The sequence below is a fragment of the Delphinapterus leucas genome, chromosome 16, assembly GCF_059928025.1.
Source record: "Delphinapterus leucas isolate spDelLeu-1000000601 "Yukka" chromosome 16, BTC_Dleu_Yukka2, whole genome shotgun sequence".
NCBI lineage: Eukaryota > Metazoa > Chordata > Mammalia > Artiodactyla > Monodontidae > Delphinapterus > Delphinapterus leucas.
The window spans coordinates 55,124,798-55,151,382 of record NC_143144.1 but is presented as its reverse complement, the minus strand read 5'-3'; the positions used below and the strand labels follow the sequence as shown (position 1 = coordinate 55,151,382).

General features: G+C 42.7%; 1 protein-coding gene and 1 long non-coding RNA gene across 7 annotated transcripts in view; one reads left to right on the top strand and one right to left on the bottom strand.

Moving 5' to 3' along the window:
• The window catches only part of SORBS1 (sorbin and SH3 domain containing 1), a 241,929-nt gene extending 231,755 nt beyond the window's left edge, over positions 1-10,174 (top strand). The window contains exons 26-28 of one of the 2 annotated variants that reach the window (XM_089897262.1): positions 749-939; positions 3,854-3,966; positions 6,881-10,174. In XM_089897262.1, coding sequence (XP_089753388.1) covers positions 749-939; positions 3,854-3,966; positions 6,881-6,948 — 372 coding nt within the window. In that variant the 3' untranslated portion in view covers positions 6,949-10,174. The remainder of the gene's footprint in view (positions 1-748; positions 940-3,853; positions 3,967-6,880) is intronic. The other variant, XM_089897261.1, reaches the window with a different exon arrangement.
• LOC149747291 (uncharacterized) overlaps positions 1-26,585 on the bottom strand; it is an 85,380-nt gene that overhangs the window by 22,416 nt on the left and 36,379 nt on the right. For 2 of the 5 annotated variants that reach the window (XR_016387991.1, XR_016387992.1), the window contains exons 1-2: positions 8,003-8,742; positions 6,566-6,677 (exon numbers count right to left, since the gene is read on the bottom strand). This is a non-coding gene — a long non-coding RNA (uncharacterized LOC149747291). Of the gene's footprint in view, positions 1-6,565; positions 6,678-8,002; positions 8,743-26,585 lie in introns of those variants that run through there. The other 3 variants (XR_016387995.1, XR_016387993.1, XR_016387994.1) reach the window with 3 other exon arrangements.

The window sequence follows — 26,585 nt, the reverse complement described above, 5'->3', positions numbered from 1 at the left end:
TGATGGTGTGGTATGTGTATTTGCTCACACTTTTATTTTGAATCCTTTCCAATGTGACATCTGCTAAAATGTCTCCCTTATAATTTGCTTGGTGATCACAGCCTTCTCATCATTCATTGAGAGCAGGACCTGATCTCACAGAATCTGAAAAGAGCTATGTGGTAAGATGCCTGTTGAATAAGACTGTAGCTTTTCTAAAGAGAATTCTTACTGATTTGTAGAGTCTAGACTGGAGTAATGCCTGGTTAACTCACAGAGCCATTATTTACAAGAATTATATGGCTATTGCAGTAGAGAGAGATGTTAGGCCACCCTCTCCCCTCAAAAAAAAAAAAAAGCAGAGGAATTTAGAGACCATATTTCTACTCTGCCTACATGTGGGATTAAATTAATATATTAGTGCATGATTGGGGATACATACTTGCATTTCTATCCTGAAATTATTCCATTTGTAACAGTTACTCACTAATTACGGGCTTTTATGCTGCTGCCTTTTTTTTTTTTTTAAATATTCATACTAAATCCCAAATTCTTCTGTATCTTACCTGTTTTTTCCATGCTTACACCTGGATTCCTCCTGCACTCCACTACTGGAATATCTATTTTTTTAACCTGGATCTTCAACTCTGTTGTTTCCCTGGACTTATGTGCTTCGTCTGGAATGTTACATCTCTTCCTCTCTTTCTTTTTTTTTGTCCCCATGTTGACTGTTTTATGGGGGTTTCTGGATATCTCGGGGCCACCACAGGAAGCAGTTTGCAATGAGATCATAAACATTGCCGAAAAATCTGTTCATTACTGCAGCACTGTTTCTCATCCCCTTGACTTTCATCACAAGGTATCCCCTTCTGACAATAAATCATCTCTAATCATTTCTCAGCAACCTCAAGCCCAGCAGCGAAGAGTCACCCCAGACAGGAGTCAAACCTCCCAGGATTTGTAAGTACACTTGGCGAACCTCAGTTCTCGAGTTCTCAGTAGACCGTTGGGCTGAGGAAGTGGGTCACTGACTGACTGTGGGAGGGGCAGCCATTTGGGGGAGATGAACCAGTCACTCCAAGCTTCTCTGAGGGTTTCTAGTTAAGGCTGTTTCCCATCAGCCAACGTGAAAATAGGTGGCAGGTAAATAAAGGAGGTCACGGACTCTTGGGGGAGAGAGGTAAAGAATTTACTGCCATATAGGGCAACTGGGAGCTGCGCGGACTGGTCTCATTCCTAGTGCTGTGACAGTGTAGAGGAAGGAGTGTTAATTCTGACTGGAGAGGAATGAATAGGGTTGATCCATTCATTTAAAAAAAAAAAAGTATTGGATATCTATGTTCTAAGCACAAAGGAGTCAGCTCCATTCACAGAGGAAGGGAGTTCCGGAATAAGCATTGAAAGACAAATCGGATTTGAGAGCTAGAGCAGGGAGGTAAAAGGTCTTCTCAGCTGAGAAAACCAAATGTGCAAAGGCCCGGAGTAGGTAGTGCGTTTGGAGAACATCGAAAAACGCCTGTGGCCACGGTGTGCAGTTCATGGAGGGAATGGAGACAAAGCTCAAGGAGCAGGTTAGGACCAGACTGTAGAATCCAGAATGCAACTGAAATAAATTTGGATTTTAGTCTGCATTCACTCAGGAGCCACTGAAGGTTTTTAAAATCAGGACCATACTGGGAGTTCCCTGGTGGGTCCAGTGGTTAGGACTCAGCGCTTTCACTGCTGTGGCCCCCCGGCTTCAATCCCTGGTCGGGAAACTAAAATCCTGCAAGCCACGCAGCGTGGCCAGAAAAAAAAGAGGAACACATTAATTGGATTTCGTTTTAGGGAGATACATCAGTCAACAGAGTGGAGAGTGGATTTCAGAGACGAAGGACAAAGACAGTGGTTTGGAGATATGAACACAGCAAAAAAGTGGTGAGGGCCTGAGCTAGGAAAGAGTGGGCCTCTGGTGCATGGAAGAATATAAGATTAGATAAGAATATAAGATTCCCCGAGGAGATAGGGAGAAAGGGAGAAGAGAACTGAGGATAGATCCTTGGGGAACCAACTTTTAAGGCAACAGAGTAGCAGCCAGCAAAGGAGACAGCGGGAGACACAGGCGAGGGTCTAGGAGCACTCACTTGTGTGCCACAGAGCAAGCAGTGTGTGGCCAGTGGTGCCCCTGCTTCAGAGAGGCGAGGAGGGTAGGAAATGAGAAATGTCCTCCAGGTGGCACCTGGAGCAATCGTTGGTGACCTCTGCAATGACAGCGCGGCTGCAGGCAGACCCTGTGTTACAGAGGGCTGATGGTGAGTGGGCAGAGCGGGCGACAGGGAGGCTGTAGGTTCAGGGAGTAGCAGAGACGGGGGAGTTGTTCTTAGGATGCAGAGGCTTAAGCACATCTATACTTGAGAAGGAGTTAACAGAATCGAAACATGTGAGAGAGAAGACGTTAAGTCGAGGAAATAGCCCAGGGAAGGGAGTTTAGCCTGGCCAGGAGCAGGGACCCTTCCTTACACATGGCAGTAGGGGCAGGAGGGGAGGAAAATTAAAGTTCTGCTCAGAGGCGGGGGAAGGACTCTATGGAACCGTGTCCGAACAGCATGAAGCCCCTCCAAAATTAGAGCCAGTCGGGCACCCAAGCAGCAAGGCTGCAGGACTGTTTCCAGCCGGTCTCCGCTGTCTGGGGTGAGACAGTGAGGCAGATAACAGGAGTAATCTCCCAGAGCTGAGACTGGCAAAGCAGCCACGGCGGCAGTAAAGGGCCTAAGGCATCGTAACGAGTCCAGGTTGGGTAAGAGACAGCAGGCAAATACAGAAACAGCAAAATGTATTCATTTACCAACTGGAAATCCATCTGCAACTCTTAATTCCTCATTAGAGACCTTCCTTCTGGCAGGCAAATCCATCTACCAGAGTTTCACTACATTTGAATAAATATGTAAAATTAAATTGCCCCTTTGGTTTTCGCAGAGAGCAGAACCTCTTGTTTCTAGGAACTGACTGCACTTGTTTCTAGTCTCTCTTGCCCACATGCTGGAATTCACTGACATCCACTGAAAATGGTAGATGATGGGTTGGTTTGCAAAGTTTTACCTGCTACTGTTGTGTTTCAAAGTAGCAAGTAAACAGAACTGTGACCTGGTGCATAGTAGGCGCTTCTTAAATATCTATCGAAAGAATAAATGAAAACAAGCGTTTATTTGTTGCCAAAACAGGTATCAGATTTCACAAGTAGTCCAGCTTTTTCCAGAGCCTGTTGTCAGAACAGACCAAATTGCCTTAGGCCAACTAACTAGCAAATAAAAATCTTAACCCCAAACATCACTGGGATAGAAATGCTTTCAAGAGTTTCAGAAAAGTGGCATCCACGTTTAAAAGCAATTAATGAAATGTGTGTTGGCACGTAAAGAAACTCAAGGTACTTTTGCTAAACAGTGAGGCAATTGAGATGTACTTTTAAAAATTATATGTATACATGACAGTTGCCTCATGTTCTCCAATGTATGTGACCAGAATATAATGTCTGTCTCTGGACCTAAGTAACTTCTGATTACCTTGATAATCTACATGTATTACCCTATGTTAAGAAAAGGACTAGATTAACTTTAAAGGGGGAGCATCTAGACAAAAAAGCTTGGCTGTGGTAACCAAATGAAACTGAATAAAAGGACTGATCAGGACTTGCTTCTCAGAAGTTCCCCATCCCTGTGAATCTTAATTTGCTTATCACATGGATCTCCCCAAATTATTAGAGAAACAGCCAATAAAACACTTTTATCCCCACTGATGAGTCGGAAACACTACCCAAATGTTGATTCAGCTGAAATGGTTTTTAAAACTCATTATTTAATTCCATCAGTGTTTGAGTCCATGTTTATTTCTCTCACAGATTTAGCTACCAAGCATTGTATAGCTATATACCACAGAATGCTGATGAATTGGAACTCCGGGATGGAGACATTGTTGATGTCATGGAAAAGTGTGACGATGGATGGTTTGTTGGTAAGTGACATCGTACTTTTCTTACCAGTTGTGTATTGAAGGAAGAACTAGGCGTGATGAGTCACGAAGAGAGCACTATTCTCTACACAGAGAAGGGCCTTCTCAGTTCCTATACCTCCATTAGGAACGATGAGCCACCCAGTTTATGTTTGCTCTCAGGGCAGTGTGGATGATAATAACATTGAACCTGACAACCAAATATGCCAACATCTACTGCATGGAAGGGCAGTTGCCAGCTTCATCCATTGAGTTCTGTTTGTATTTCTTTTTTTTTTTTTTTTTTTGTCTGTGCCATGTAGCTTGCAGGATCTTAGTTCCCTGACCAGGGATGGAACCAAGGTCCCAGCAGTGAAAGCGCTGAGTCCTAACCACTGGACCGCCAGGGAATTCCCTCTGTATTTCTATTGCGCATCTGTCCGTCCTACATTCGGAAATTTTAATTTTTAAAATGCCTGTGGAACACCACAAGAACACTTGAGCCTAGCTTTCTGCCATGAAGCTCAAACATATGTGTAGACATTCCAAAGACCTCATTTACTCCAGGCTTCTAATAACTTTCCTCAAAGCAACCTGCTTAATTAAAGGAGTCACTTTCATAGGATGGGGGAGAGAAGGATCAGAATTTGAGATTCTGTAACAAAACAGATGCTTGATATACTTTCTTACTGACGTTCTCTCAACAAACAGCCTGTAAGGCAAGAATTATCCTCTTTCCACAGATTCAACAACTGAGGCCCAAAGAGTTGTTAAGTAACTAGCCCCAAGGTCACCACCCAGGTAGCAAATGGTAGGGCCAGTATATGAACTTAGGCTCGTCTCTCCCTGAGCCTCTGTTTTTTCTGCTCAGGCACAAATATAATCCTGGGAACCACTGACACTCTTTGTGTCAGTTTACCCCTTAAACAACTGGCTTTACCTTTATCTTCTTTCCAAAGACCAACTCTTTCCTATCTCCCTAGAAAAGCTTTGCTAAATCGAAATAATGTCAGGACTGGGGCCGTGAGAACAAGGCTTCAGCACAAATAGGAAGCCAGAAAGATTTGCCTTGGCCTCACCAGCCTCCTAGAAAACTACCCCATCCTCCTCCCAGGGCCCACAGAAGTTTTGTGGTCCTCACCACGTTGAGGTTCTATTCAGAAGGAAACCAGGTCTGAAAGTCAGCAACATTCTAGTGCAGTGCAAGTCCAATAGAAACATAATGCAAGGAATTCCCTGGCAGTCCAGTGGTTAGGACTCTGTGCTTTCACTGCTGAGGGCCCGGGTTCAATCCCTGGTCAGGAACTAAGATCCTGCAAGCCTCACAGCACAGCCAAAAAAAAACCATAATGGGGCTTCCCTGGTGGCACGGTGGTTGAGAGTCCGCCTGCCGATGCAGGGGACACGGGTTCGTGCCCCGGTCCGGGAAGATCCCACATGCCGCGGAGCGGCTGGGCCTATGAGCCATGTCCACTGAGCCTGTGCATCCGGAGCCTGTGCTCTGCAATGGGAGAAGCCACAACAGTGAGAGGCCCGCGTACCGCAAAAAAAAAAAAAACCATAATGCAAGCTATGTATGAAATTTAAAATTTTCTGAAAGCCACATTGAAAAAAGTACAAAGAAACCAGTGAAATTAATTTTAATATATTAAGCCCAGTGCATTTAAGATATTATCATTTGAACATATCAGTATGAAAAATTGCTAGGGACATATTTTACATTCTTCTTTTTGTACATAAGTTTTTGAAATCCAATATGTATTTTACAGTCGCAGCATCGCTCGGTTCAGGCCAGACATGTTTCAAGGGCTCAGGAGCCACACGTGGCTGTCCTATTAGAGTGCAGGCTAGTAGGGATTTGTTAAACTCTTCCAGGAGTGTTTACATTTTTATGAGAACTTGGGATGGGGTGAGGGGCATCCGCCCGGCAGCTAGATAAAGGAAATATTTTAGATTCCTTAATTCCTCAAACACTTAGAAAAGTGGCCTTGTGTTCAGACTATGAAGAAAATAACCCAGGAGAGCTCGTTTTTCTCATCTGTCAGGAAAGGTGCTCACCACTCATATGAGCACATCTCTGGGTTTTACCATCTCAGTTCTCTGCAGCCTCCTTGACCATCCCCCTGGGGTTTCAGCTAGCTGTTTTAGATGGCCTTAGCTTTGACACATTCTTCTAGCCTAGAAGTTTTACTTTGGGCAACAACTCCAACCCACTGATAGTGGCTGCTTGAAGTGTGTTCAGCAGGATTCTGAAGCCCTATCCAAGCCGATCGGGGAAAGGATGCAATGATCACATTGTGATGTTTGCTAATGAGAGTGTAATGACGACACAACATCTATCTGCCACTCCACCCTTATCTCCCAGCTTTAGAGAGAGAATCCCAAGGGAAGGAACTATTGCTAGATTAGGGATCCAGCAATGCTGGATGTGGAGCAGCCCAGGAAGGGCTTGTTCCCTGGTAGCTCAGTTTTCCTGGCTCAGAGGGAACCCTGACAAGGTTGGTAGTGAAGACAGGGAGTCAATCTGGGGCCTAGGCTCAGGAGGGAGATTTCCTTTTGCTGTGCAGTCATAGCCAGTGGACTTTAGAAATCCTACAGTTTAGAAATTCTAAATCCCCAGTACCTTGTTGTGTTGGTAACTGTTCATTCTTCCATAAAGGAGAAGTACTGGAAAGAGCAATGGGCTGGGAGTCAGAGACCTGGATTCAAAGTCTGTCTCTCTGAGCTTGGGTTTCCTGTGAAAAAAATGGGAGTGTTAGAAATGCCCGCCTTGCTTATCACCCAGCATTATTCTGCAGCCTAAATGAGATAAGATAGGGGAAAGTGATTTGGAAACCAAATGCCCTTCTACAAGCTGCAGGATTGTTACCAAGGACTCTCTCTGAACTCAAATGGGTGAGTCTTCTCATTGTGTGTTTTTTTTGTTTTTTTTTAATAGGTACTTCAAGAAGGACAAGGCAGTTTGGTACTTTCCCAGGCAACTATGTAAAGCCTTTGTATCTATAAGAAGACTGAAAACCACAGAGATGATTTTTATTGGAGGATGAAGCATAATTCATGAATTTGTCTCTTTATTTAAACATTGAGTCAGTAGGAAAACTAATGCAGTGGATAAAGAAAGAAGAAAAAGAGAGGACAGAGAAGTGTTGCATTTACTTACTGTCTAAGCTTACTGCGTGTATCAGGGCTGAACCACGCAGAAAAGGAATGAAGCAAGTTGGTATTTACTTAGCTGCTTCTGGGAGCCACTCCAGCCCTGCCCTCCCTGCCACCCCACCCCCGCCCCACCTTGAGTAATCTGACCTGCAGCATGGTCCAGGAGCAGTTAGGCCAGAAATGCTTCTTGCTGCTTCAGGCTTGACCGGCTTTGGCTCAAAAGGTCATTTAGCCTGCAGGAGCCCTCGGAGCAACAGGCAGATCCCCAGCCATCCTCCAAGGCTCCACACAGACTCCCCCAGTCGCCCCGGAGCCTGCCAGTCCCCTAGTGCTGTGAGAGACCCGTCAGGGCTGCCAAGGCGATCCCTGAACAGTAGTGGAGACCCCAAACTACCCAAGGCCCAGTCCCTCACTGGAGGTAGGTGGGGAAATGGAGATCAAAGTAGGCGCCCAGTGCATTCAGCCTGTGTGCAGCTTTGCCACTGACGCCCCCGGTGTTCAGCCACAAAAGCACACAAGGTTTGCCCCTGGAGCAGGGTGGCCAGGCAGACAGTTAAATTTGTATTTCCAGGTGACTGTAGCCTGAGGGCCCTTGCAGCGGCCCCTTCCCCGTATCACTGGCTGTTATGAACGGTCACCTTCAGGGCAGTGCCGAATGCCACTGCTGCTCTTTCTTTTCTGGGTTGTTTTGGGCCAGGACAGTTTGGGGTTGATAGGCCTATTCTCACAGAGAACCAAGGATGGTGTTCAGTGACTCACTGGATGCCAGGGGCCACTGATGAGCAAGCCACGCTCCAAGCCTTAGAAGAGGTTCACCGTGTCTCCATTTTCATTGGCCATAGGAGTCCAAGGACTACCCCAAATGTAGGAATAGGAATTATGTAGGTTATGAATCCTGACTCACCCTGTGAGGCTTCTCTTTAGAACAGAAGGTGCAGCTACAGTGGCCCTAAGAGTGAGGCCGTGATTCTGCCACTCCCAGGAGGCCAGTCTTTTGTTGGGGACTGAGGCTCCTGGGATGCCTGGGGTGTTCCATCACAACTTTATCCAATTCAAGGATGCTTACTGGCCACTCTGTTAGACACCTTGGAGAGAGAAAGATAGAAATGACTCATCCCCTGCCTGCTGGGAACTCAGAGGTGGTTGGAGAGACAGACACACAAAAATACTGAATCAAGAGAGACTGTGATAAGTGCTAAGAAGGGTGTGAGAGAGGAAGAGGTGAATTTTCCCTGAAGGGACCCTAGAAAGCATTGTCATATTTCTGTCTCCATTAGCTCACCTTGAACAACTAGGATGCTGGAAGAACCTTTGTCTGAAGGTGGTTTATGGCTGGAAATACTTGGAACTGTTTCCAGGGTCTTCAAACTCTCATCCTGCCCACAAATACACATCCAAGGTCACAAATAGGAGTAGCAGTTCCAGGTTGATAGGGTGTGTACAGGAACCCTGACTCTTTGCATATAGCTCAGAATTGGCCTAGGACCCATGTCCCAGAGTCTTTATAAGCACACAGAGTTTGTCTTCAGTGCCTCAGCTTCTCCCTCCACTACGCATCTTAGGACCCCCACCAGCTGCCCACCCCCATCAGAGAGCCACAGTACCCTCACTCCCTGTCCCTCAAAGCATGCTCTCAGGAAAGCAACTGCCACTGACTCCTTCACAGTAAAGTATACATGACTGATAAGAGGAAGGTGTTATTTCTTCACAGAAACACTGGTTTTTAACTAGAACAGAGCAGAGCCTTAATCCCAAGGGGGAAAGGCTGTGGAACTAATGGTGGAGGTGGGGCTGGGGCTATAGGTGAGGGTGGATGAGCTTCTTGGGTAGAAAGGGACTTATTGATATTCCCTAAGAAACACTCAGTGCTTTGGAAGGTCCACCTCACCATCCAAGGGCACTCTGTTTCTGTCTCTCCTCCCCGCTCCGAGTCTAGTTCAAGTGCATATCCACATGCATTTCACACAGCAGCATCACCCATTTTGGAATGTATATTGGCTAATGTGTTTCCTGGTCTTTCTTAGATGCAAACCATTCATAACACGATCTTATCTGTTTTTTGAGGGGTGCTTATTGATTAAGTAGGTAAGTTTGAACACCTCTTTAAATACAGCTAGAAAATAAACCAATTTGTAAAGCCACATTTGCATATGATGCCAGCCTCACGACTTTGTATATCTCCAGAATCCCAGGTATGCCTCACCAATTTGCCCATCTTTAATAAACTCATCTGTTAAAATCTGCATCAAACTTCAGCTTCCTACATATGACACAACAAGGAACAAAGGGTTCCAATTGCCCCTTTGTCTTCAGACATTTAGTAATACAAAATACCTATTTTTATGCTGAGATATTTATACAGGTTTATTAATCGCAAGTGCAACTAACTGGCGGCATGCCCTGCAACACATTTTGAATAGATTAGCCATGCTTCTGGGTAAAGGCAAGCCCCACACTACTGAACTTCTGCAGTCTTTCTGGGATCAGTAAGAGAAAAAAAATCACATGCTTAAGAAGTGGGACTGTAAATATGTATATTTAACTTTGTATAGTCCATGTACCTACTTTGTATAGAAAAATAATTTTAAAAATTTGAACCGAAGGGGGAGTAAGATAAGGAAGTCATGAAGTTTTTTTGCACATTTAAATGAAGGAATTCCAAAATAACTTACCTGCCGATTTTTAGCCCAAAAATAGCCCTTGTAAAGTGTTATAATTTTAAATAATCATTCTTTCTGGGAGAGAAGGTAACTGTTATCTCAATTATAGTGGTTTTTCTTATTTTGTTTTTGATTTTTTTTTTTTGCAGTCCTGTTTATCTGCAGTAGTATTAAGGCCTATTGCTAGAATAGGTTACTATAAAAAATATATTCTGAAAGAAAAATAACTGACATTATATATAACCAATTAAAGTATTGCCATTTAAATCATACACCAAGCGCATGTACTATGCAGACACAGATTTTTCTGTTCATCTATTTTCCTTTATGCAGTGGATCGATCTGACAAATAGATGTTGAATTACTACATTGGCTGTACATGGTATTTAATAAACTTCACTCAGAATTGCGTGGCATATGTTCTTACCATTCATTGTTTCCTACCCTTTCAAGTTTCTCAAATGAGACTTATATTCACCTCTTCAGTGGTGCACACTCTCCTTTTCCATTCTTACTTACATCTGGCTTCCCCCTCACTCCTTGAGGGCACCGCTTACTCTATTCTCAATAGGCTAACTCCGTGACACTCCGAATTGATTAATGTTGACCATTTCACCATTCTTTCTAAAATGTTTGTATTTGTTCTGATTACAAGAATAATGCACATGTCTTTAAAAGCAAAAGTGACCATTATAAAATATGTATAATGGGTCTCGATTTACTCCACAAGACATGGGTACAGAAAATGAGACAGCACTTAGTTTTTCTAAACAAGTTAAATCTGGCTACGAGTCCACAGTGGGTGAAAATGCAGTCTGTCCTTGTGTTCACTCCCAAACCAAGTGTGTCAAGGCTGTGGCACTAGGCATCCAGCCTCCCCTGGCATCTCCATTTGGGGTGGGGCCTGCTACAGCAGCATGGGTCTGTCCCATAGTAGAAAACCCCAAAGCTCCCACCCTGCCTCTTCTCATGCTGTCCTTCGCCCTTCAACTCAAAGCACCCATTCGCACTGCTACCCCTTTGGGGTGACTCGGTGGAATCTCCTTTGCTTAAGCCTTCAACAGTCCTGGGAGAAGGGTCATCTTCCAGGGGTCTGACAGCCTTGATACTGGGCCCTGAGTCACAAGCACTACTTCTTCCTTCCATCCCGTCCAACAAATCCATCAGCTCTACCTTCAAAATACCTTTAGAACCCAACCACTTCTATCACCACAGTCCAAGCCATTTTCTCACCTGGGTCATTGCAGTCACTTTCCAACTGGTCTCCCTGCTTCCACCCTTGCCCCCTCTACCTTAGTCTGAACAGAGCAACCAGAGTGATCCCTTTAGCGGCTACTCCTCTCCCTCGGAGTGGTGCAATGGCCTCGAGTCCAAAGGACACTGCCCTGCCTCCTCTCTCACCTCTGCCTTTCTCATTGTTCCTTGCCACCACACAGTCCTTCCGGCCTCACACTCATCAAGCACGCTTCAGCTTTAGGGTCTTACTGTGCTGTCCCCTAGGCCTGAAAGGCCCTGCCCCCAGAGCTGCATGGCGTCCTTCCTTCCTTTAGGTCTTCCTGTTGCCCTCTCAGGGAGGCTTTCTCTAACCACTTTATATGTAATAGGATCCTACGGTCTCCAACCCCAGCATTCTATCCCATGCTCTTTTCCTCTGTGCTTCTCCAAACACTCATCACCATCTGATATTTGTTTTCACAATCAATTGTATCAAGTCCACGAGGGTAAGGATTCTGTCTTGCTGTTACATGCCCAACACTTAGAAGAGCGCCCAACTAGTTGGCACTCAGCCAACTAGTCTGAGCAAACAAATGGTTTGAGCAAACAAATGAGTAGATAAATGAATGAATTAAATTAAGCAATGAACCTCTCCAGACCAGAGATCCTAGAACTCAGAAAACTGACACTAATTGTGAAAGCAGTGAACCATCATCATGTCACTTTCTTACAGCAGCAAAAATAACAGAAATTAATCTCTTTAAATATTCTGGGCTTTTACAAACATAGAAAGTGAAAGTTCTCTGTAATTAAAGTCACCTCCCCACAGAGATCACCTAACTATCCAACAACGTATGATCCTCCAAGCTTTTCGCTTTGCGCATACAAAACACATCTCTAAACAAATGCTTTAGACAGTCTTACATGCTTTTTTTCCCTGTTAACAATAGAACTTGGACATGTTTCCATAATTTACTTAACCACCCCCCTATTGGTGATGCAACAGTTTGATGTTATTGCCAGCTTTTTACCACAACAAACAATGCAGCATTGAGTAGAATTATTGGCTCAAAGAGCAGGAACATTCCAAACGTTAAAGAAATATTGTCTTCCAAAAAAATTGCACCAGTTTACACTCCCACCAAATGTGTTATGTTTCCCCACCACCCAACTGTCTGCTTCCATGAAAGGCTCTTCCTTGGTCTGCCCACCTTTTCTGGCCAGCAGCTTCTCAGTCCCCTTTCTAGATCTTCACCACATCTCAGCCCTCTGTTACTTTCTCTCCACACATGCTCCTTCAGCAAGCAGACTCCCCACGATATAATTTGGCCCGAAGAGTCAATTGTCTGACTGCTCCTTTCATTGATAAGTAGTGGAAAACTAACATACTTGCTGGTATTGAGTCACATCCCTGGGAAGAAAGGAGCTGGAACTAGCCTCAGGCAGGAGTGAATCCAGAGACTCAAACTTTCTCTATATTTGTCTTATTCTTGGCTCTGTTGGTCTTGTTTGACTACATTTTCACCTCCTGAATGCAGTAATAGGAACTACAGCTGCAGGCAGCTCCAGCCTCACTCTTCCAGTTCTGTAACTCGAGACCAGGCAAAAGGGCCTTCCTGTGACTTCCCTGAAAACAATTCCAGACGCTGGCAGGCCCAACATGAATATTTAGTGTTCCTTGACTCATCACTTGGGTTAAAGGGACTGGAGTGTGATTGGCAGGCCCACCAGAACATCATGGAATAGGGGACAGAAGAAGGCCAGGCGAGGGGGTGGACTGCTATAAGAAGGCAGCTGGAGAGATAACTCAATGTTCCAAACTGGACTTTAGGCATTATTGTGACAAACTGGAAAATGGGACACCATTTTCCTGTCCCAGGACAAACTTCAGTGTAGCTGAATGTTGGCTCTCTGTGCAGAAGGTCTGCTAGCCAAGGTCTTGAGAAGGACACAGCGTAGGAGGACGTCCATCCAGAGGAGGAGGCTGACGTGACCAAGGGGACATAGCACAACTGTATCACACACTAAAAGTATGATTCTTCTGAAAAGGAACAATGAGTGGTGTCTCAAAAGTCATGAAGTGTTTGGGTGAGTTGTATGTGGGTGTATTGGACAAGTCTTAGCATGTCAAACCTATCAAGTCTTAGCATGTCAAACCCATCTCAGGGATACTTAGCGGAGGCCTATTAGGACAAACGAAAGAAGTTTCTACTTGATAACAAGTAGTTTGTGGAATGTATTAGGCAAGAAGGTGGTTCAGATCGAAAATATTTATATAGGATGGATAAACAACAAGGTCCTAGTGTAGTATATCACAGGTAACTTATATTCAATATCCTGGGATAAACCATAATGGAAAAGAATATTTAAAAAAAAAAAAAAAAAAGCATGTTTCTATGTGTATAACTGATCACTTTGGTCCACAGCAGATTGGCACAACATTGTAAATCAACTCTACTTCAATAAAAAACAATTTTTTCAAAAAAAAGGAGAATATTTAAAGAAAATTTAAGATGAACCCACAGATATAAAAGCCCTGATGAGATACTACGAATGACCACGTGACACTCTAGTTTATGAGCTCTCCCCTGCAGAACAACTACTCTGTTCTTCCAGCCCCCTCACTCTGGCATCATCAGAGGCAAAATACTGGATAGACTGAGTCTCTCTGGCCCCTTCTGGCTTGCTCGTTTTTAAAGTGACTTCTGACAAACTCACATGAAACTGCAAAAGAGGTAGATCTGAGAATAATCTTCAAAATAGCATATATCATGTAGATTGATGAGAGCTTATATTATTAAGGTCAGTGGATCTCAAAGTATGGTCCATGGACCCCTAGGAGTCCCTAATCCCTCTCAGGAGATTCATAATGTAAATTATTTTCATAATAATGTTAAGACACTTGTGGTAGCCAGCTTCCAAGAACGCCTTCAGTGATCCTCACCTCCGGGTATTCACACCCTTGTGTGGTCCCCTTCTGCATTCTATCAGGGTTGTGTGACCAATAGAATATGGCAGAAGAGATGGTATGTCAATAACAAGTCTAGGCCATAAAAGCCATTGTGGCTTCTGTCTTTTGTTTGAACTACACTTTAGAAATAAGTAAGTCCTAGTTGTTGTGTTGGATAAATGTGCTAATTCGTCCAAAAGGAAGCATTAAAATGAACAATGGGCTGTGACATTTTTCACAGAACTAGAAAAAATTATCCTAAAATCTATATGGAACCCATAAAGGACCCAGAATTGCCAAAGTGATCCTGAGGGACAAGAACAAAGCAGGAGGCACAAACCTCCCAAACTTCAGATAATACTACAAAGCTACAGTAATGAAAACAGTGTGGTATTGGCACAAAAACAGACATGTGGGTCAATGGAACAGAATAGTGAGCCCAGAAATAAACCCACACACCTATAGTCAATTAATCTTTGACAAAGGAGGCAAGAATATACAGTGGAGAAAAGAGAGTTTCTTCAGCAAGTGGTGTTGGGAAAGTTGGATAGCTGCATGAAAACCAATGAAGTTAGAACACACCTCTCACCATACACAAAAATAAACTCAAAATGGCTTAAACACTTAAACATAAGACATGACACCATAAAACTCCTAGAAGAGAACATAGGCAAAACATTCTGACATAAATTGTAGCAATGTTTTCTTAGGTCAGTCTCCAAAGGCAATAGAAATAAAACTGAAAATAAACAAATGGGACATAATCAAACTTAGAAGCTTTTGCACAGCAAAGGAAGCCATAAACAAAAAGAGAACCTACGAACTTGGGGAAAATATTTTGAATGATACAACTGACAAGGGCTTAATTTCCAAAATATACAAACAGCTCATACAACTCAATAACAAAAAAAAACAACCACCATTCAATCAAAAAATGGACAGAAGACCTAAATAGACATTTCTCCAAAGAAGATATACAGTCAACAGGCACACAAAAAGATGTTCAATATCATTAATTATTAGAGAAATGCAAATCAAAACTACAATGAGGTACCACCTCACTCTGGTCAGAATGGCCATCATTAAAAATTCTACAAATAACAAATGCTGGAGAGCGTGTGGAGCAAAGGAAACCCTCCTACACTGTTGGTGGGAATGTAAGTTGGTGCAGCCACTATGGAAAACAGTATGGAGGTTCCTCAGAAAACTAAAAATAGAATTACCATATGATCCAGCAATCCCACTCCTGGGCATATATCCAAACAAAACTATAATTCAAAAAGATACATGCACCCCTATGTTCCCAGCAGCACTATGCACAATAGCCAAGACATGGAAACAACCTAAATGTCCATCAACAGATGAATGGATAAAGATGTGGTATGTTGAATGTAGTAGTATTATGGAATACTGCTCAGCCATAAAAAAGAATGAAATAATGTCATTTGCAGTAACATGGAAGCAACTAGAGATGATCATACTAAGTGAAGTAAATCAGAAAAAGACAAATACCACAATATTGCATATGAGGAATCTAAAATATGACACAAATGAACCTATCTAGAAAACAGAAATAGACTCACAGGCATAGAGAACTGACTTGTGGTTGCCAGGAGGGAGAGGGGTGGAAGAGGGATGGACTGGGAGTTTGGGATTAGCAGAGGCAAGCTATCATATACAGAATGGCCAAACAATGAGGTTCTACTGTATAGCACAAGGAACTATATTCATATCCTGTAATAAACCATTGTCAATTGAAAAAAAATGCACAACTTAGAAGTTGAGAGTTATGTTTTAGTTGGTGGATTTTCTGAGGACTTCAAGCCCAGGAGACAGGACTCTCAGATAACTCTGAGGGACTGCTCCAAAGAGGCAAGCAGGGAGCCAGGATATATAGGAGTTTGGGCATCAAAGACCAGGTAGTCGGAACATCAAAAGATTATTGTTAATTAAAGAAAACCAGACATCTCAAATTAATGAAACTAGTGCTTTTCTACGTGTGGGAAGATGCAAAGTCTGGGCTCACTGAAATCATTCCTTTGATGTGCTCCTCAGCTCTCTGGGGCCAGTATCCTGTGCTTTCTCATCCTGAGTCTCCTCAGCGTGCACCCTTGGGGGAGTGGCTGCAGCAGCTGACTGCTTGTTGACCGGCATTCTGTTTCCATCCTGAGTTCCCTCTGGGCTCACCGTCAAGGGCGGCTGTAATATGTTGGCTTGATAGCTGCAACATCCTTTGTTTACTGATATGGCAGGCAACGTTTCTCCTTCACAGTCATAAATTTGACCAAGGTTTGGGAGACATTTCATGACCAATTTTTTGTCCCACATTGCTAGGAAGCTTATTCCTAGATCAGGCAAAGATTCTGTTGATATGCCACTCGAGGTGCTAATTTTGGGTCTGGCCCTGTTGACACTTTAAAATTCTCTGGATCTGTCTTACTAGTCTATTATGATCCAGAAAATGTTTTCCTTTGTTGCTTCTTCCCATATCTAGAATTACACTATTGCAATTATTCTATGTAGAGTTTTAAGTGTGATCTATTTACTCAAGATGTTTAGCCATCATCAATTTTGTTAGAGGCCTGTTTACACATTGGGTAAGAGACAACGATCTTATAAAATAGACAGGATATAAGTAATAGAGCCAGTAACATTAATAAAGTCATAGTGCAGCAGAGAGACAGACAAGCAAAGAACAAAACAATGATTAGTATAACTAGTTGTAATCCGGTTGCAATAAACCATCAAGTCCACAGGAGAGCCAGATGGAGAAGCCAAATTTTGGAATGATAAGGTAGAGAGGAAAAAAGTATACTGTTGTAAACAAAGATAAAATATTTTATCAACTTGTTGTAGGTCATAGCATGAGGTAAGATTTTTCTGGAAAACAAAGATTAAAAGCCAGTATAGGAATTCCCTGGCAGTCCAGTGGTTAGGACTCCAAGCTCTCACTGCCGAGGGCCCAGGGTTCAGTCCCTGGTTGGGGAACTAAGATCCTATAAGCCACACGGAGCAGCCAAAAAAAAAAAAAAAAAAAAAAGTGCTGGAGAGGGTGTGACGAACAGAGAAGCCTCCTACACTGCTGGTGGGAATGTAAGTTGGTGCAGCCACTGTGGAAAACAGTATGGAGGTTCCTCAGAAAAGTAAAAATAGAACTACCATATGATCCAGCAATCTCACTCCTGGGCATATATCTAGACAAAACTATAATTCAAAAAGATATTACATGCACCCCTATGTTCACAGCAGCACTATTCACAATAGCCAAGACATGGAAACAACCTAAATGTCCATCAACAGATGAATGGATAAAGAAGATGCGGTACATATATACAATGGACTACTACTCAGCCATAAAAAAGAACAAAATAATGTCTTTTGCAGCAACATGGATGCAACTAGAGATTATCATACTAAGTAAATCAGAAAGAGAAAGACAAATACCATATGATATCACTTATATGTGGAATCTAAAAAGTATGACAAAAACGAACCTATCTATGAAACAGAAACAGAATCAGGGACATAGAGAATGGACTGGTGGTTGCCAAGGGGGAGTGGGGTGGGAGAGGGTTGGATTGGGAGTTTGGGATTAGCAGATGTAAACTGGTATATATAGAAAGGATAAACAACAAGATCTTACTGTATAGCACAGGGAACTATATTCAATATCCTGTGATAAACCATAATGGAAAAGAGTGTGAAAAAGAATGTGTGTGTGTGTGTGTGTATATATATGTGTGTGTGTGTGTTTGTGTCTGAGTCACTTTGCTGTACAGTAGTAATTAACATTGTAATTCAACTATACTTCAATAAAAAATAAATTAAAGATTTAAAAAAAGAGATGTAACCATCTTATATAAAGCCCATCTATAAATTCTTACAAACTTTATCTCAATCCTATCAACTTTTATACCCTTAACTTTAGTTTTCATTAGGATAGGACCCAAACAACAAGTTTTGATCTTACAGGAGGTATCCTAGAAATTTTTCTTTCTTTTGTTTCCCTGTCCATTTACTCTATTTTTATATAAAAGGCTCTGGGGTCCCAAGAGAGGGGTTGAGCCTCAGACCCTTTTGTCAATCTTGATTAATTGGCCTAACTGTTGCCCCAAGTAATTGTTGATCAAGTATATCAGTGTAATTTTCCAGCCCCTTATATAATTTAAACTGGGATAAATAGAGCAGACTTGTTTGGCCTTTAATGTTGGGGACCAGCAGGGGGTCCCTTTTAGCTAATTTAACCTTAGGTAGTATAATATCAAAACCTTGTGTTTTAATCCCATAAATGTCCATTTTATTCATCCCATTTAAAATAACCATCTAAAGATTTCTTTATCCATTTGGGATAAGTACCTTTTAAATGCCTACCTTGTTGGAAAAAGTCTCTAGACTTTCTCTACAGTTTTTTCTTTCCTGTTAATCAACCTAATTTAATGTTTTTATTAGCATCTGTAAGACCCATTGAGGGGAAGCTAAGAACACTATAAGGCTTTCCAAACCAGTTTTTCTTGTTTGATTTAAACTAAGGGAGTTCTTAGGTTAACCATTAGAGATACATATATATTTATATTTTCACATTCGATTTTTTTATAGGTACCAAAAAAACAGTTGTTTATAATGAGAGCTCTCTAAAAATATACCAATTTAGAAGTTTCTCCAGTTTAAAGGATCTATCTCTGGCTATTAATGAGATATATATTAATAGTGATTCAAGACACAAGAGGCTTCTCCATAAGAGAGTGGGGAGGATGTCACCTAAATAAGATCCAGAAAATTTACTCCCCAAAATAGTACGGCAGAGGTCAAGTTTTCAAAACACACACACACACACACACACACACACTACACCCTAAGATCAGGTAGAACATTTACATCTCAAATACACAGGAAGAGAAATGCAAGTTCCCCTGGTTACGGTCAGAATTTTGAAAATATGTTTTTATCAAGCTGGCTTTTTAACTGAACTGCATATGCAAACAAACAAAAAACAGTTTTGGAATGTCAAAAGAGCCCCAATTTGGCCATGTAAGGTTGAGATCTCTTTTAATATAATTTCCCCAATTAGGTAGGTACTTCCAAGTGCGAGCTCCGTATGTATTGTATTGAATACATGAATCTGGCTGGAGTGTTAAGTTGGAAGTTGGCTTTCTGTGACGCCCCTTTCTCTGAGAGAATCTGTTTCCCAATTTAAAGTTGAATTTATTGGGGATAAAATTTTCTAGTGAAAACTGTGTGGTGGGCTAACGTGCTGTCTGTGCGCTTCACTCCTCTAGGTTTTTGCCCTCAAGTTGTTTTAGCTCCCTTTTACATGTCTCAGGTTCTCCCTTTGGTAGCATAAGACTACCGTGGGTGCTCAGATCATGGAATGGCCAGTTCTTATTTGTGTCCCTGTTTGAGCAGGTTGTTAACTAAAATGAGCAGGTTTCCCTATAGGGACAGCTACCCAGCATGAGGTCTTTGCCTCCACCACTCCTGCAAGTTTCTCAGCCGCCTGAGAGCAGCTGCCAGCCAGGAGGAGAGAGTCACTTCTTCGGAGCTGAGAAGCTCTCATGTATTATTTTTGCTTTTATCCAGACAAATTCTTGTTAATTCTTGTTAAGGTAGCCAATCTGATGAAAGACGTCAGGTCAGCCTCCTCCCCAGCCTCTCAGTTCAGACCGCTCAGTTTCCTTTACTGAGTAAATCCCAGGCTGCCCTAATATCTTTCAGTTATGGGCACTTTCTCCCGGTGTTTTTCAACCAGCCTCACCTAATGCCTTTAAATCGGGGCGGGGGGCACTCCCCAATATCTTTCAGTTGGGGAGCCACGTACCGGTGAGATACCACCAAATAAAACTCAGGATCATCAACCGATAATCAAGAGATCCGAGAACCAGGAGAGACTCCTCCAAATTCGTCTGTACCCCTCGAGGAGGCAGATGGACCCAAGCGGCCTCTACTGGTACCAAGGCTCCTGTTCCTTGCAGAGTTCAGGCAAAGGAGAGAAGTCTACTCTGGGACCCTTCATAATTGGCCACCAAAACTGTCGACTGAAAAAACAAAAAATACACAACCTAGAAGTTGAGAGTTATGTTTTATTCGGCAGAATTTCTGAGGACTTCAAGCCTGGGAGCAGTCCCTCAGAGTGACCTAGGTTTGTGCATTTTTTTTTCTCAGTTAACACCATAATGGAAAAGAATATGAAAATATATATATATGTATAAGTGAATCACTTTGCTGTACACCAGAAATGAACACAACATTGTATATCAACTATACTTCAATAACATAATTTTTTTTTAAAAAAAGAACAATGGCCTGGGAGTCAGAAGACCTGGGTTCAAGCGCTGCCTTTGACACTTATCAGGTTATGAGACCGCAGAAATGCCACTTAAGCTGAGCCTTGGTTTCTTCATCAGGGAGGGGAGACATCTGGACCAAAGAGGGGGCTCTGTTAGGAAGGAGGAACAGGAAGTGATGTTTGAACGGCAACCTGCAGTGCCCACAACAGAGCTCTCCAGTTATTCCAGTGCCTACTGTGTACCAGCACTTTCCATGCATTATCTCATTTACTTCTCATACCAAAGCTATAAGGTAGGTATTCTTTTCTCTGTCAACAGGTGAGGAACCTGAGACTCAGAGGAGTTTATTTCAAGGTTTCTTTTTTACAGCAAGTACGTGGATTCAGTCTCACTCCAAAGCCAGGGCCCTTTCCATTGATTACATTCTACTGCCTCCAAGGAAAGCCATCAAGAACAAGTTTGCAGACCAGTATACCTCTGGAACATCTAAAGTTTACCCAGATTATAACATTTCCAAGAGTGACCCCATGGAATAATGATAACAGTGATAACCATTTGATGAGCACCTATTATGTGGTTGAACACTGAAAGTTCAGTATGTCCCTCCTCAGTCTTCTGCCAGAGCCAACAGCAGCAGAAATGGCATAGAAGCAATTTTCAGGTACCCCTCACGATTCCACGTCATGTTATTTTTATCACTCAAAAGCCTCTCAGAAGTGTGGTCCAGCCTCGCCTGGACCTGTGCTTCCTCACTGCCACACTAACCCTTCATTGCCTGCACTATGTAGTGTTGCAGATCTGCAAAGCTCAAAGGTCACTAAGAACTTTGTGCCCCTCCATATTTTCTGTATCAGTTAAGAATGACTTTAACTGTAGTACAGGTGGTCCAACAAGTGGCAGCTTATGTGACACAGATATGTCTTATATTTCACAGGAAACCAGACAGGGCTCTGGGTTAGTGTTTGAGTCCCCTGAACTTTCACCATTATAAGCTGGCTACGATGGCAACTCCAAGTGTCATATCTTCATACAACTATATTTGAAGGCAAGAAGCAGCACAAAGGACAGAATTTTTCTCTTTTTCTCTTTATATGCTTCCCTCATTAGGGAAGGAAAAGCTTTTCCAAAAGCCCCCCTGCAGACATCTTCTCACATTTCGTTGGCTGGAGCCAATCATGTGGCTACTCCCGGCTGTAAAAAAATTGCTAAAGGGGGGCTGAGAATCCGCCTGCCAATGCAGGGGACACAGGTTTGATCCCTGGTCCAGGAAGATCCCACATGCCACGGAGCAACTAAGCCTGTGCGCCACAACTACTAAGCCTGCGCTCTAGAGCCCACGAGCCACAACTACTGAGCCCACATGCCACAACTACTGAAGCCCATGCGCCTAGAGCCTGTGCTCCACAACAAGAGAAACCACCACAATGAGAAGCCCGTGCACCACAATGAAGAGTAGCCCCCGCTCGCTGCAACTAGGGAAAGTCTGCGCACAGCAACGAAGACCCAATGCAGCCAAAAATAAAATAAATAAATTTATATAAAAAAGAAATTGCTAAAGGGAGGGGGCAAGGCAGGAGACAGTTGGGAATGGCTTTGGGTAGCCAATCAGCAGTGAGTACCACAGGCTAGCCCTGCCTGGATGCTCTTTTTCTTTAACTTCCAGGAGATCTTCCTGCCTTGCTCCTCACTGTTTCTTTGAATTCTTCTCATCCTCTCCTCACCCTTTCAATACAGACAAATGTTCCCCAAGCTTCTCTCTACAGTCTGTTGCCCAGGCAATCTTATCTGTTCTCTTAACTTTATTACCCCTTTTTCCCCCACAAGTTGCTTTTTTCTACTTTTTAAACAATACAAAGTTATTGGAGAGACTTGAGACAAGATAGCAGAGAAGAAGGACCCTGAGCTCACCTTCTCTCATGAGCACGTCAAAATCACAAATAACTGCTGAACAACCACTGATAAGAAAAAGACTGGAACCTACCAAAAAAGATATTCTACATCCAGAGACATGAAGAAACAACAAAGAAACACAGGAGGGGTGCACTCATGATATAATCAAATCCCAAACCCCCAGGTGGGCTATCCAGAAACTGGAGAATTATACTGCAGAAGTTCTCCCACAGGATTGAGAGTTCTGAGCTCCACGTCAGGCTCCCCAGCCTGGGTGTCTGGCAGCAGGGGGAGCCTCCCCCATAGCATTTGGCTTTGAAGGCCAGTGGGGCTTGATTGCAGGAACTCCACAGGACTGGGGGAAACAGAGACTCCACTCTTGGAGGAAGCACACAAGGTCTCGTGCACACTGGGACCCAGAGCAAAAACAGTGACTTCATAGGAGCCTGGGCCAGACCTAACTGGTGGTCTTGGACAGTCTCCTGGGGAGGTGGGAGGTGGCTGTGGCTCACTCTGGGGACAAGGACACTGGTGGTGAAGGTATCAGGGAGTATTCATTGGTGCAAGCTCTCCTGGAGGCTGACATTTTGGCCCTAAGACCTGGCCCCACCCAGGCCTGTAGGCTCCAGTGCTGCTATGTCTCAGGCAAAATAACCATCAGGGCAGGAACACAGCTCCACCCATCAACAGACAGGGTACCTAATTGACTTCCTGAGCCCACAGCTGCCTCTAGACACACCACTGACACAACTCTGCCCAAGACCCAGCTCCACCCACCAGTGGGCAGGCACCAGCCCCTCCCACCAGGAAGCCTGCACAAGCCTCTAGACCAGCCTCACCCACCAGGGGGCAGACGTCAGAAGCAAGAAAACTACAATCCCACAGCCTGCAGAAGTGATTCCACAAACACAGGTCAGAACCTACCCCAGGACCAGCTGGTCCCTGGCCCTTGGGTGATAAGAGGGGATTGTGCTGCTGGGACACATAGGACATCCCCTACAGAGGGCCAAAGTGGAGAAACATAACTAACCTTCCACATACATAAAAATACAAATAGAAATTTAGACAAAATGAGATGGCAGAGGAATATGTTCCAGATGAAGGAAAAAGATAAAACCCCAGAAGAACAACTAAGTGATGAGGAGACAGGCAATTTATCTCAGAAAGAGTTCAGAGTAACGATCATAAAGATGATCCAAGAACCTGGGAAAAGAATGGATGCACAGAGTGAGAATTTACAAGAAGTTTTTAAACAAAGAGCTAGAAAATATAAAGAACAGAGTTGAAAAATACAATAACTGAAATGAAAAATACACTAGAAGGAATCAACAGCAGAATAAATGAGGCAGAAGAACAGATAAGTGAGCTGGAACACCAAGTGGTGGAAATCACTGCCACAGAACAAAAGAAAAAATAATGAAAAGAAATGAGGAGAGTTTAAAAGACCTCTGGGAAAACATCAAATGCAACAAGATTTGCATTATAGGGATCCCAGAAGGAGAAGAGCGAAAGGCCCTGAGAGAAACTATTTGAGGAGATAATAGCTGAAAACTTCCCTAACATGGAGAGGAAATAGTCACTCAAGTCCAGGAAGTGCAGAAAGTCCCATACTAGATTAACCCAAGGAGGAATACGCAAATACATATAGTAATCAAATTGACAAAAATTAAAGATAAAGAGAAAATATTAGAAGCAACAAGGGAAATGCAACAAACAAAATATCAGGAACCCCCCATAAGGTTATCAGCTGATTTTTCAGCAGAAACTGCAGGCCAGAAGGGATTGGCACCATATGTTTAAAGTGATGAAGGGGAACAAACTACAGCCAGGAATACTCTACCCATCAAGGCTCTTGCTCAGATTCGATAGAGAAATCAAAAACTTTACAGACAAGCAAAAGCTAAAAGAATTCAGCACCACCAAACCAGCTTTACAACAGATGCTAAAGGAACTTCTTTAAGTGGAAAAGAAAAGGCCACAATTAGAAACAAGAAAATTATGAAATGGGAAAGCTCACTGGTAAAGGCAAACATAAAGTTAGGAAATCATCCACACACAAATAATGTCAAAACCAGTAATTATGAGAAGAGAGAGTACAAATGCAGAATATTAGAAATGCATTTGAAATTAAGAGATCAGCAACTTAAAACAATCATGTATGTGTGCTATATCAAAACCTCAGGGAAACCATAAACCAGGTCTAAAATAGATATATACACACAAAAAAGAAAACAGAATGCAAATACAATGCTAAAGATATTTATCAAATCACAATAGAACAAAAGAGAAAAGGAAGAAAAAAAGACCTACAAAAAACAAACCCCAAACAATTAACAAAATAGAAATAAAAGCATACATGTCGATAATTACCTTAAATGTAAATGGATTAAATGCTCCAACCAAAACACATAGACTGGCTGAATGGATTAAAAAAATTTTTAAAAGACCCATATATATGCTGTCTACAAAAGACCCACTTCAGATCTAGAGACACATATGGACTGAAAATGAGGGGGTAGAAAAAGGTATTCCATGCAAGTGGTAATCAAAAGAAAGCTGGAGTAGCAATACTCATATCAGACAAAATAGACTTTAAAGTAAAGACTGTTACAAAAGACAAAGAAGGACACTACATAATGATCAGGGATCAATCCAAGAAGATATAACAACTGTAAACATATATGCATCCAACATAGGAGCACCTCAATATATAAGGCAAATGTTAACAAACATAAAAAGAGAAATTGACAGTAACACAATAGTGGGGGATTTTAACATCCCACTTACATTAATGGACAGATCATCTAGATAGAAATCAATAAGGAAACACAGGTCTTAAATGACACATTAGACTAAATGGACTTATTTGATACTTATAAAGAATTTCATCCAAAAGCAAGAGAATACACATTCTTTTTGAGTGCACATAGAACATTCTCCAGGACAGATCACATGCTGGGCTACAAAGCAAGCCTAGGTAAATTTAAGAAAAGTGAAATCATATCAAGCATCTTTTCCAACCACAATGCTATATATTAGAAGTCAACTACAAGAGAAAAAAAAACTGCAAAAACACACAAACATGTGGAGGCTAAACAATATGCTACTACAACAACCAATGGATCGCCGAAGAAATCAAAGAGGAAGTCAAAAAATACCTAGAGACAAATGAAAACAAAAACACAACAATCCAAAACCTGAGACACAGCAAAAGCAGTTTTAAGAGGAAAGTTTATAGCAATACAAGCTTACCTCAGGAAACAAGACAAATCTCAAACAACCTATCTTTACACCTAAAGCAACAAGAAAAAGAAAAAACAAAACCCAAAGTTAGTAGAAGGAAAGAAGTCATAAAAATCTGAGCAGAAATAAATGAAATAGAGACTAAGAAAACAACAAAAAAGATCAATTAAACTAAAAACTGGTTCTTTGAAAAGACAAACCAGATTAATAAACCTTTAGCCAGACTTATCAAGAAAAAAAGGGAGAGGGTCCAAATCAATAAAATTAGAAATGAGAAAGGAGAAGTTACAACTGACACCACAGAAATACGAAGGACCGTAAGAGACTACTATAAGCAACTATATGCCAATAAAGTGGACAACCTAGAAAAAATGGACAAATTCTGAGAAAGGTACAATCTCCCAAGACTGAACCAGGAAAATAGAAAATATGAACAAACCAATCACAAGCACTGAAATAGAAACTGTGACTAAAAATCTTCCAACAGACAAAAGTCCAGGAGTCAAGATGGCGGAGTAGAACGACGTGCTCTCACTCCCTCTTGAGAGAGCACAGGAATCACAACCAGCTGGTGAACAATCATCCACAGGAAGACACTGGAACTCACCAAAAAAGACACCCCACACCCAAAGACAAAGGAGAAGCCACAATGAGATGGTAGGAGGGGGGCAGCAATCACAATAAAATCAAAACACATAACTGCTGGGTGAGTGACTCACAAACTGGAGAACACTTATACCACATAAGTCCACCCACTGGAGTGAAGGTTCTGAGCACCACGTCAGGCTTCCCAACCTGGGGGTCCAGCAATGGGAGGAGAAATTCCTAGAGAATCAGACTTTGAAAGCTAGCAGGATTTGATTCCAGGACTTCGAAAGACTGGGGGAAACAAAGACTCCCCTCTTGGAGGGCACACACAAAGTAGTGTGTGCATCAGGACCCAGGGGAAGGAGCAGTGACCCCATGGGAGACTGAACCAGACCTACCTGCTAATGTTGGAGGCTCTCCTGCAGAGGGGGTGGGTGGCTGTGTCTCACTGTGAGGACAAGGACACGGGCAGCAGAAATTCTGGGAAGTACTCCTTGGTGTAGGCCTCCCAGAGTCCGCCATTAGCCCCACCAAAGAGCCTGGGGAAGCTCCAGTGTTGGGTCGCCTCTGGCCCAACAACCAACCCAGCCCCACCCATCAGCAGACAAGCGGATTAAAGTTTTACTGAGCTCTGCCCACCAGAGCAACAGCCAGCTC